The sequence below is a fragment of the Carcharhinus amblyrhynchos genome, chromosome 2, assembly GCF_965287045.1.
Source record: "Carcharhinus amblyrhynchos chromosome 2, sCarAmb.v2.hapA, whole genome shotgun sequence".
Taxonomy (NCBI): Eukaryota; Metazoa; Chordata; class Chondrichthyes; order Carcharhiniformes; family Carcharhinidae; genus Carcharhinus; species Carcharhinus amblyrhynchos.
Genome location: NC_137325.1, coordinates 117,055,989 through 117,069,145, shown reverse-complemented (window position 1 = coordinate 117,069,145; position 13,157 = coordinate 117,055,989). Strand labels below are relative to the sequence as shown.

General features: G+C 43.2%; 1 protein-coding gene across 8 annotated transcripts in view; it reads left to right on the top strand.

Moving 5' to 3' along the window:
• Positions 1-13,157, top strand: part of mpp7a (MAGUK p55 scaffold protein 7a) — a 467,172-nt gene that overhangs the window by 320,956 nt on the left and 133,059 nt on the right. For all 8 annotated transcript variants that reach the window (XM_080211719.1, XM_080211709.1, XM_080211666.1 and 5 more), the window contains one exon: positions 511-585. In XM_080211719.1, coding sequence (XP_080067845.1) covers positions 511-585 — 75 coding nt within the window. The remainder of the gene's footprint in view (positions 1-510; positions 586-13,157) is intronic.

Below are 13,157 nucleotides of genomic sequence, written 5' to 3'. Positions count from 1 at the left end.
TGAAAATTGGAATTCATAGTAAAGTATGAAGAATATAATTAATCAGTTTGGCAGGCCTTTAAACTAAATGCAAAGCTAAACTCAAGCAATTAATTGAGCAGTTTTTTTTATTATACTTAGCTTCTAACTTTATTTGCTTAGCATCATACTGCTATTTGTTTTAATATGGTTTTTCTTTGAATGCAACTGTAAATCTCTAGGCCTTGTGAGAACATTCACTATTTCTAAGAGAATGTGGTGATTTGGTGAAAATCCATTATAAATCCTCAAATCAGATACAAGGTAATCCCACTCATATGTATGCACCTCTGGGAGGGTATGGTGACCTTCTGAGTGATAGATCCAGTTTTAAGAACCATTGATAGAAAGATACTGATAAAAACATAAATGGAGAGAGCTAATTTTAATCTTTTTGAAATTCATTGTATGATTAGTTACTTTTGACATTCTTGCAAGCAATGACAAGTTGTACTTGTAGCTTATTAACTAATATTTTACAATTTTGTCTAGGCTCAGTCACAAGGAGCAATAACTTTTAAAATCATTCCTGGCATTAAAGAGGAGTCTCCAACTAAAGAAAGCAAGGTAAGTATCTTAACCAGTTAAAAATGATTAAGGATTTTTCTGAACATGACATGGCTTATGCTGCTTCTGGTGAATCCATTGCAGCGTGATCATAAGGCAATATTAGAAATGATCAACTTCTTTCTGCCGATTTTTATTTGTAAACATTGAATGTGGATCACATTATTAGGTTAGCATAATCGAACAAGGTTGCTGATACGATTTGACAATATAATGTATGTGCATTAAAGCATTATATAGAATATCAATGTATTTGAGTGTGTATGTATGTATATTGGTGTAATATATGCATACAGAGATATTTGCTATCCATTCAAATGATATGCCAGTGTACATAGTAACGCACTGCACACATTTGTTGATTCTGTCAATAAATCTAATTATACAATTTATTAATATATATTTTTAAAACTTGAAGTTTATAAGCCAAGTTTTCAGTTCAACAAGTTAAATATTTTGTTCAAAAGATCTCCATCCTCCCCCACCACCACACCCACAGATCCTACCCATGATATTTTTCAGTGGCACTGTGAAGCATTGGTCGCTAAATTAACATTTTGTTGTCATTTAATGAAAAGCAGTTGAAAAAAATCCCTGCATTTATTAATACTGAGAAATGTTATATATTTTGAAGTTCGATTCAGAGATGCACATGATTTTAAATGGAAAATATTTACTGCATCCTCCTTTAATGACTGCAATTGATCATTACCAAGAATTTTGAGGGAGGGTTTAGGTGTTCTTCTCCCCAGAAGCAAATACAAATTTTATTTCAATAGGTCGCCCTACCCTTTAAGAACACTATCTGAGCAACCATGTAGATTTGGGAGTGAGTTCGATTTGAGTTGCAAGTTTCCACTTTTGTTTCTAATGTGGAGGAAGGATTCTATAAAAGTCTGTTGTCCAAGATCATGTAGAAATCATTGATCAGAGTTCCAAAAACATTTTATTGTTGCAGAGCAGTTTTAATAAACATAAACTGGTATACTTAAGTTATAAATACAAATTGCAAACATAAGTAATAAAGAAAGACCATATGAATTATAACCATTGAGTGTCCTAAGATGTGAAATGATTTACATGAAGTGTAATCAATTATGTAGGTCTTATGTCACAGTAGGTAACATCCCTGTCTCTGAGCCAGAAGGTCCAGGTTCGAGTCCCATCCTAGGACTTAATGGCAAGGGAAGGTACGTTCATAATGTGGCCAGCAGGTTGAGTATCAACCTGCAAATCCTTACAACAATATGCTGCCGACAGGTTGTAAGAGTGGGAGAGACACCTGATCAGCCATACTTAGTGCAGAATCGCACCCCTCAGATTATAAGTCTCTGACTAGTCACCTGTTCTAGGTAAATCTTGCAATGGAATCAGATGAAAGTATCTTGCACACCACTCAGTGCGGGAAGCAAAATAATGACAATAATCACGTACAAAATCATAAAGATATGCAGCACCTTTCTCGATTCTCTTCTCTGGAAAATTGCATCTGTTTCTGGGCATCAGACTTTAGGAAGGATGTCAAGGACTTGGAGAAATTGCAGAGAGGATTTACTATGATAGCAGGGGTGATGGATTTCAGTTTTATGGAGAGATTAGATAAATTAGGATTATTTTTGCAATGCAGAAGATTTTGCGAAGAATTATCAGACATGTTCAGTAATAGGAAAGATTCAGCAAAAGGAAAAGCTGTTTCTACTGATAGAAAGATTAGTAATCAGATGACACAGATTTAAGGAATTGGCAGAAGGACCAGAGGACGAAGGAAGTTTTATTCACTCAGTGAGCAATGATCTGAAAATGTGGTGAAAGCAGATTTAATCATGACTTTCAAAAAGGATTGGATAACTATTCAAAAAAGAAAAACATTGCAGAGCTATGGAGAGCAAACAGAGTATTGGGATGAATTTACTTGATGTTTCCAAGATCTAACATAAGCTCAATGAGCAGAGCAGCCTCCTAAAATTAATGACTCAATAATTTGTACTCAAGGGAAATGTAACAATCACATTACAAGAGATTCCACAAACAATGAGATAAATATTCTGATTTGATATGGGGATATTGGTGAGGATTAGATGTTGGGCAGGAGATCAGGAGGATTTGCTGACCTTTGAATAATGCAATGGTTATTTTCAGGACCTGAACAGATAGATACAACCTGAGTTTACTAACTTGTTAAAATACATTGTCTGGCAATGCTGAATTTAATCAATAATGCAGTGAAGAGTCAATTGAGATTATGTACACAAGTCCTGTGTTGGAAGCTTCTGTGAGTTCATTGTTCCAGAAATGTTGTTGAGGCAGTAACAGTTGGAAAAAAATGGTACTAAAGACCTGTACTACAAAACTTGCCACTTCCTTAGCTAAACTCTCCCAGTACATATACAATACTGGTGTTTATCCAGCAATGTGGAAAATTGTCTTATCCGCAAGAAACTCTAGCCCAATTATTGCCCTATCAATGTACTCTCAAATTTAAGCAAAGTGATGGCAGGAGTCATCAACAATGCTATCAAATGGCATTTAAACTACAATAACATGCTCACTGACATTCAGGCATTCAGCTTCTGACTTCACTACAGCCTTAGTCCAAACATGAATGAAAGAGCTGAATTCTAAGTGAAGGTGACTACCCTGGAAAAACTAAAGTCAGTGGAAATTTGGAGGAAGCTCTCCACTGATTGGCGTCATACCTGACACAGAGGTAGGTGTGGTTGTTGGAAGTCAGTCAGTTCTGGGACATCAGTGCAGCCAGTGGAGTGTCCTAGGCTCCACCATCATCAGCTGCTTCATTAATGACCTCCCCTTCATAATGAGATCAGAATTAGGGATTACTGATGGTTGCACAACGTTCAGAAACGTTTGCATCTCTCCAAATACTGAAGCAGCCCATGTCCGAATGCAGCAAGACCTCCGCAATATCTAGGCTTGGGTTGACAAGTGACATGTGACATTCATGCCACACGAATGCCCAGGCAATGATCATCTCCAACAAGGGAGAATCTAACTATCTCTCCATGACATTCAATGGCATTACTGTAAATACTGTGGCTACAAGAATAGATCAGAGAATGGAATTGTGCAGCGAGTATCTCATCTCCTGACACCCCAAAGCCTTTCTACCATCCGCAAGGCACAGGTCAGAAGTCTAATGGAATGCTCCACTTGCCTGGATGAGTGCAGCCCAATGACTTTCAAGAAGCTTGATATCATCCAGGACAAAGCAGCCCACTGGATTGACACTCTATCCACTGATTGAACATTCAATCCCTCTTCCACCAACACACTCTGGCAGCAGTGTACACACTGCATTTACAAAATGCACTGCAGCAGTGCTTCAAGGTTCCTTCGACAGTACCTTACCCTTGACCTCTACCACCCAGAAGGACAAAGACATCTAATACATGAAAACACCATTACCTTTAAGTTCCGCTCCAATCCATACATCATCCTTGACTTGGAATTATATCACAGTTCCTTTACTGATGCTGGATCAAAATCCTGATGCTCCCTAACAGCACTATGGGTATTCCTACAACACATGGACCACAGTAGTTCAAGAAGGCAGTTCACTACCAGCACCCCAAGGGACATTAGGGATGAACAATCGATGTCCTAAACATATCCCATGAACAAATTAAAGAACACAAAATCAGCATATAGGAAGCAAGTAATTAGGAAGGTAATGGCCTATTGATTTTGATTGCATAGAAATTGGAGTACATCAATTAAAAAGTCAGTTGTACAGGACTTTCATTTGTACAGGACCACATGTGAAATACTGTGTTCAGTGTTGGACTCCATACTTAAGGAAGAATACAGTTGCATTGGAGACAATAAAGTGAATGTCCACTTGATTGGTTTCTGGGATGAGAGGAATATAGTCTCTTGGATTTGGAGAAATGAGAAGTGATCTCATTGAAACATATATTATTCTGGAGAGTCTTAATAGGGTAGAACGGAGAAATTGTTTTCCTTGGCTGGGGTACCTGAAACACGAGAGCGATATCAGCATAGGGGACAATCATTTAGGGTTGGGATGAGAAATTTGGTTTGTGAATCTCTGGACTTGTCTATCTCAGAGGACTGTAGATGTTACATTGTTAAAGATTATATAAGTCTTGGATAGACTGATTTTTGATGTCTCAAGAGATCAAGGGATATGGCGTTACGGTAAGAAAGCAGAGGTGAAGTTCAAGAGCATCCATGATTATGTTGCATGGTGGAGCAGGCTTGATGGGCCATAGGATCCATTCCTGCTCTGACCTCTTGTGTTGCGTGTCAGCGGTAGAAAAGAGAGATGGCTCCCACCAGCTGCAGTTCCTAGCTGGAGTTAGTTCTATGTCATCATTAGCATATCTGGATTTCTATCGGCTCTGTGTTCTGTAACTAAACTGCTTATCACACCCTATTCCCAGTAAGGACTGCATCCCAATCTCTCAGTTTCTCCACCTCTATCACATCGACTCAGTTGATGCTACCTTTAAATTGGTTCGTGTTAGATGTCTGCCTTTTTCCTTAACCAAAGTTTCTCTCCCACTGTGCTTAACAGGACATGCAATGGAGCTTGACCCATTTCCTGCACCTCTTGTCATTCTTCATAACCCCTTGCCCTCACTGTTCACTCCACCAGTCTTTAGAAAATGTTTGAAACATTAACTTTGTTTCTCTCCTGATAGTTGCTGGCAGACCTGCTGAGTTTTTCCAGTGTCCTCTCTTCCTATTGCTTATTTGTTGTCCTGATTTTAAGAATGTCTTTGTGTGTAGATTCTGCAAAATGACTACTTAGTATAGGGCCAAGATAGTATAAATTTGCTGTTAACTAAGTGCACAGGCATGAGATTTGTGTTTGTAACTTCTGTACAACAAATCCTGCCCATGCCATGTTGATGTATTCCTGGATCCAATAATGCAATAAAAGGAGCTGATTTGACAATAATGAAGCGAGGTTGTACAGAGTATTGAGACCTGTTTGGTGTTATAAATGCAGTTATTGTTACTTTGCTTATTTGTATCATACTCTCTAAAAGTCACCCTGTCTGACCTCCAAACATGTAGGAACTTTTGTCAACTAACACAAATGCTCAAGTGTTTGTTACTCCATAAATGCTTTCACTTCACTGTTGTATTTGTGGTTAGCAGCTTGTAAAACTAGTCTAGCATTTATTGTTTTGGTGATGCTCATACGATAGAAATGGTTTTCCTCTGACCCACAAGGTAATGTAGTGTAACCTTTAATGGCTGAAGTGATATATTAGATTAATGAAAGAGGAAAATAAATGAACTGTGTCTGACAGTCGCTACCTTGTGGATCCACCACCAATCCGCTTGGTGGTAAGGATTAAGGAATTATCAAAACACTTAGCTCAGATATTGTTTCCTTTGTTAGGAATGCAGAAATAGAACAGAGCTTTAATTTATAATGCCTTATAATGTGCATTTAATTCTTTGAGCCCTATTTGTCAAGATTACTTTTACAGGGGATGACTGTAAAATAATTTTTACAGCTGTTCAGTTAATGTGTTCCAATTGACATTTTAATCCTAGCTATGATATTAAACAACTTTCTTGAAATCAGGGAAATGAATGAGCCAGGTAGTTACATCTCCAGAGAAACTTGGAACTTGATTTTGATTTGGGGCTCAAATAAAAAGAAAGAAAGAGACTGATTCTCATTCAAAGTTGAATCAACTAGCATAGACATGCTAACTTTTTTGATTACTTCCATCATACTTATTCTCCTCTAATAGGTTAACAAAGAAAAATCTTGAGCAAATGTTTGCGATAAGCAACAAGAAGGATTTAAATGCTGGAGAACATTGTAGGAACAAAGTGTTGTCCATTTGCTATCTGTATATCTTCATAGAATCGTAAAACCATGCATTGCGGAGGAGGCCCTTCTGCTCATTTAGTCCGCATCGACGCATTGGAAACACCTCAACTCCTATCTAAGTGGATGTGCCAGCACTTGTCCCATAGCTCTGAATGTTATAAAAGCAAAATACTGTGGATGCTGGAATCTGAAACAAAAAGAGAAAATGCTGGCAAGTCTCAGCAGGTCCAACAGCATTTGTGGGGAGAGAATAGAGCCAACATTTCAAGTCTAGATGATGAAGTAGTTCTGACTAAGGGTCATGTATGCTTGAAATGTTGGCTGTTGGACATGAGAAGACTTTGGCTGATAGGATTAAGGAGAATCCTAAGGCGTTCTATAAGTATGTCAAGAACAGAAGGTTGGTCAGGGCAAGATTAGGGCCAGTTACAGACAGCAGGGGGAAGTTGTGTGTGGAACCGGAGGAGATTGGAGAAGTATTGAACCAATATTTCTCTTCGGTGTTCACGCAGGGGGACATGAATATAGCTGAGGAGGACATTGGGTTGCAGGGGTGTAAAATAGACAGTATTACGGTTGATAAAGGGGATGTGCTGGAAATTCTTGAGGGGCTGAAAATAGATAAGTCCCCTGGTCCGGATGGGATCTACCCTAGGATTCTTTGGGAGGCTAGAGAGGTGATTGCAGAGCCTCTGGCTCTGATCTTCAGGTCGTCATTGGTCTCTGGTGTAGTCCCGGAGGATTGGAGGATAGCGAATGTTGTCCCATTGTTTAAGAAGGGGAACAGAGACTTTGCTGGGAATTATAGACCGGTGAGTCTTACTTCTGTTGTGGGCAAGGTTTTAGAAAAAATTATTAGGGATAGGATTTATAGTTATTTGGAGTGTAATGAATTGATTAGAAATAGTCAGCATGGTTTTGTAGCGGGTAGGTCGTGCCTTACTAACCTTATTGAGTTTTTTGAGAAGGTGACCAAAGAGGTGGATGGGGGCAAGGCAGTTGACGTGGTATACATGGATTTTAGTAAGGCGTTCGATAAGGTTCACCATGGTAGGCTTCTTCAGAAAATGCAGATGTATGGGATTGTGGGTAATCTAGGAAGTTGGATCAGGAATTGGCTATCAGATAGGAGACAGAGGGTGGTGGTGGATGGTAAATATTCATCATGGAGTACAGTTACGAGTGGTGTGCCTCAGGGATCTGTTTTGGGGCCACTGTTGTTTGTAATTTTTATTAATGATCTGGATGAGGGTATAGTTGGGTGGATTAGTAAATTTGCTGATGACACCAAAATTGGAGGTGTGGTAGATTGTGAGGAAGGGTGTCATAGTCTGCAGGGAGACTTAGATAGGTTGCAGAGCTGGGCCGAGAGGTGGCGGATGGAATTTAATGCGGAGAAGTGTGAGGTAATTCACTTTGGTAGGAGCAACAGATGTGTCGAGTATAGGGCTAACGGGAGGACTTTGAACAGTGTGGATGAACAGAGGGATCTAGGTGTGTGTGTACATAGATCCCTGAAAGTTGGGAATCAAGTAGATAAGGTAGTTAAGAAGGCGTACGGTGTATTGGCGTTTATTGGTAGGGGGATTGAATTTAGGAGTCGCAGTGTAATGTTGCAACTGTACACTACTCTAGTGCGGCCGCACTTGGAGTACTGTGTGCAGTTCTGGTCCCCGCATTACAAGAAGGATGTGGAGGCGTTGGAGAGGGTGCAGAGGAGGTTTACTAGGATGGTGCCTGGTATGGTGGGCAGGTCCTATGAGGAGAGACTGAGGGATTTAGGGTTGTTTTCGTTGGAAAGAAGGCGGCTAAGAGGGGATCTTATTGAAACATATAAGATGATTAGAGGTTTAGATAGGGTGGATAGTGATAGCCTTTTTCCTCGGATGGAGAAAGCTAGCACGAGGGGGCATGGCTTTAAATTAAGGGGGGGTAGCTACAGGACGGATGTCAGGGGTAGGTTCTTTACCCAGCGGGTGGTGAGGGATTGGAATGCCCTGCCTGCTGCAGTTGTAAATGCGTCTAGTTTGGGGGCGTTTAAGAGATCTCTGGATAGGTTTATGGACGAAAAGGGATTGGTATAGGCTAGTGGGTCATTGTTTTTGTAACTGGTCGGCGCAACATCGTGGGCCGAAGGGCCTGTTCTGCGCTGTAATGTTCTATGTTCTATGTTCTATGTTTTCTCTCCCCAGGGATGCTGTCAGACCTGCTGAGATTTCCCAGCATTTTCAGTTTCTGGCCCTGAATGTTACAATGTGCCAAGTGCTCATTCAGATACTTTTTAAAGGATGTGAGGCAACCCACCTCTACCATCCTCCCAGACAGTGCATTCCAGACTGTTGCCACCCTCTGAGTAAAAAGGTTTTTCCTCACATCCCCCCGACCTCCTGTCCCTCACCATGAACCTATGTCACCTCATAACTGACCTTTTAATTAAGGTGAACAACTGCTCCTTATCCACTCTATCCATGCCTATCATAATCTTGTACACCTCAATCGCCTCTGTCTTCTCCGCTCCAACAAAAACAGCCCACGCTTTCACTTCATAACTTAAATGTTCCATCCCAGGCATCATTCTGGTGAATCTTCTCTCCACTTCCTCCAGTGCAATCACATCTTTCCTATGATGTGGCGACCAGAACTGCACACTACTCTAGCTGTGGCCTCACCAAATTTCTATACCGCTCCAAATGTTTTCCCTGCTTTTGTAATCTACGCCTCGATTGATAAAGGCAAGTATCCCATGTGCCTTTTTCACCACCCTACTAACGTGCCCTTCCGCTTTCTGAGATCTGTGGACAAACGCACCATGGTCCTTTTGTTCCACGAAACTTCCTAATGTTCTACCATTCACTGAGTGCTTTCATGTCAAATTACTCCTTCTAGAGTGTATCACCTCACACTTTTCAGAGTTAAATTCCATTTGCCACTTATCTGCCCATTTGACTTTTTTTATTCATTCGTGGGACATGGGCATTGCTGGCTGGCCAGCATTTATTGCCCATCCCTAGTAGCCCTTGAGAAGGTGGTGGTGAGCTGCCTTTTTGAATCGATGCAGTCCATGTTCTATGGGTTGACTCACAATGCTGTTAGGGAGAGAATTCCAGGATTTTGACCCAGTGACTGCAAATAAACAGCGATATATTTCCAAGTCAGGATGGTGAGTGGCTTGGAGGGGAACTTGCAGCTGGTGGTGTTCTATTTGTCGGCTGCCCTTCTCCTTCGAGGTGGAAGAGGTTGTGGGTTTGGAAGGTGCTGTCTGAGTATCTTTGGTGAATTGCTCAGTGCATCTTGCAGATAGTACACACAGTCGGTGGTGGAGGGATTGAATATTTGTAGATGTGATGCCAACCATTCCGTCTATATCTTCTTGTCATAAGAACATAAGAACATAAGAAATAGGAGCAGGAGTAGGCCATCTAGCCCTTCGAGCCTGCCCCGCCATTCAATAAGATCATGGCTGATCTGTCGTGGCTCAGTTCCACTTTCCCGCCCTCTCCCCATAACCCTTAATCCCCTCTCTTATCAAGAACCCATCAACCCGCTTCTTAAAAATATTTAGCGAGGCAGCCTCCACCACTTCAACGGGCAGAGAATTCCAGAGATTCACCACCCTTTGAGTGAAGAAGTTCCTCCTCAACTCCGTTCTAAACCGCCTCCCCCTTATCTTGAGGCTGTGCCCCCTAGTCCTACTGTCTTTTTTGAGCGGGAAGAGTCTCTCCACCTCTATCCTATCCATCCCATTCATCATCTTATACGTCTCAATGAGATCTCCCCTCATTCTTCTAAACTCTAATGAGTACAAGCCTAGTTTATTCAGCCTCTCCTCATAGCTCAATCCCCTCAACTCCGGTATGAGCCTAGTAAACCTCCTCTGCACTCCCTCCAGGGCCAAAATATCCTTGCGCAGGTGCGGCGCCCAAAACTGCACACAGTACTCCAGCTGCGGCCTCACCAATGCCCTATACAGATGCAGCAAGACCTCCCTACTTTTATATTCAATCCCCCTCGCTATGAAGGCCAGCATCCCATTCGCCTTCCTGACCACCTGCTGCACCTGCAAGCTGGGTTTTTGCGACTCATGCACAAGGACCCCGAGGTCCCTCTGCACCGTCGCCTGCTGCAGTTTTTCGCCACGTAAGTAATAGTCCTTCCTACCATTCTTCCTTCCAAAGTGTCGCCTAAGACACTCCCGTCTCACTGTTAACCACCTGTCCAATCTTTGTGTCATCCGCAAACTTACTAATCCTAACCCCCACAAAGTCAATATAGTCAAAGTCAGCTTACTAATCCTAACCCCCACAAAGTCAATTTATATAAATGACGAATAATAGGAGGCCCAACACAGATCCCTATGGTACGCCATTGGACACTGGCTTCCAGTCACTAAAGCAGCCTTCTGTCATCACCCACTATCTCTTGGTCCCAACTTCAAGGGAATGTTTTTACAACAATTTTATTTCCCCTGTCCCTGAGTGAAACAGTCAATTAATACTCAGTTCTGACTTATTTTATACTTTTTGCATCTTCCTGCTCACAATTATGTTAAGACTTCGGGCCTGATTTTACCATCTTCTAAGTGCTGAATCTGGGCGTAATGCGGATCCAACTTAGAAATCTGCTTTCAGGCGCTCCCATATGCCCTCAGCCTGAAATAAAAAATCTCCAGTCCCATTTGCGCAGTTGGTGGGGCTTAGCACGCCTGAAACGATTGGAGCTTTGAACTGCGCATGCGCAGTTAGAAAAATATTGAAAAAGCGCACCTGTCACATCGTTCCAGTGCTGGATAATGCATCCCCCTCGCCCCCACAGACATTGATACACCTCCACAACATTACGGACTTACCTATCCCCCCCACCCTCTGCCACCCAGAGTAATCGTGGCCCCTCTTCCTCCCCCCTCCACCCTACAGATATCAGGCAGAGAGATCCCCTGATCCCCCAGCCTGGACCCTCCTGCACAAAGCCCCATTTCGCTTACACTCCGATGGCTGTGTGACACCTCCCTCTCTCTCCCCTGTTGTTAATCATTGAGGCACTCATTTACCCCCTCCGCCCTCACAACCCCTCACCAGCAGCACACCTGCAAATGTTCACTTGCTTTCCCCTCAATGCTAACAAGCAAATTGCATGGAACTTGCTGGAATGCTCTGTCAAACTGTCCACAGAAGAAGACCAAGCACAACACCCGTGAGAGGGCGAAGACCTCCAGGTGAGCCACACCTCCAGGTCCTCATCCCATTCGAGGAGCAGGTGCTGGTGCTCCCAGAGAAGGGGAGATGCGGGCTGTTAGTGACAGCATGGTCTGTCTGCCATCCAGACGTGAGCACCTGTCATTCCTACACTCACTTTGAGGCAACTTCTTGGAGGCATGAGTTTCGGGTGCAAGGGGCAAGGTGTAAAGGAGATGTACAAGGCATGTTTATTTGCATAGAGAGGATAGTGGGTGCCTGGAACTCAATGCCTGGGGAGGTTGTGGAAGCGGAAACAATAGGGACATTTAAGGGACATATCTACAGCTATCTGAATGAGATGGGAATAGATGGGCAGCTCCATTAAAAACTCAAGAATGGACAGGCAGGCAGTACAGAACAATATGCGTACGACCAGCATCCCCTGAATTTCTGAGGACGACTTGGGGAGGCTACTGGATGCAGCAGAGGCGAGATGGGATACCCCCTTCCTCCCAGGTGGACGCAGAACCAGGGGATCTGATGGCCATGTGGCCTGGGAGGCAGTCGCCACCCTGGTTAGTGTCAGGGCACTGCCCTCCTGAACTGTGAGGCAGTGCCGGAAAAAAATCAATGACCTCATCCATGCATCAAGTGTGAGTGCTGAACACCATTTAGTATGTTCCCCCATATCTCCCCCAGATCCTCCTATTCCCAGCACCCTGCATGCTTCCAGCTCCTGACCCCCAAGCACCTCCTTCCTTTCCCCTCAATGAGCCCCACCGTGTTTGCCATCTAAGAGTCACCACCTGGTTCTCTGCATGAATCACGCCACCATTTATTTCATGGTTCCTTCTGTCTCCACCACAGAAGACTGAGCACAATACCCGTGAGAGGGCGAAGACGGGGTGGTGAGCCACGACTCCAGGTCCTCATCCCGTTCGAGGAGCGGGCACTAGTGCTCCCAGAAAAGGGGAGACGCGGGCTTTCAGCAACAGCATTGTTGGTCTGCTGTCCAGAAGTGAGCAGCTGTCATTCCTACACTCACTTTGAGGCAGCCTCTTGGGGGCACGAGTTTTGGGTGCAAGGGACAAGGTGTAAAGGAAATGTACAAGGCATGTTTATTTGCCTAGAGAGGATAGTAGGTGCCTGAAACTCACTGCCTGGGGAGGTCACGGAAGCAGAAACAATAGGTACATTTAAGGGACATCTTTACAGCTATCTGAATGGGGTGGGAATAGAGGCATATGGCCCCCGGAAGGACAGGGGCAAACAAATCAGATGGGCAGCCTGGTCACTACAGGGTTGGAGGGCTGTAGGGCCGAAGAGCCTTTTCTGTGATTGGGTTTCTGGGTTAATTGTTCTATCTTCAAGGGAGACATGTGATTCACGTGTTTGACATCCTGGATCCCTCTCCCTCCCTTGCATTTAACCTTGTGTCCTGTGTTTCAGCGACAGAACTTGATGCCCCAGGGCCTTCTGGACCGCAGGCCCCGGCAATAGCTCCCATCCACCCTGAGAACAATAGCTCGGACAAGTCCTTGGAGGATATCGGTGAAGGTACC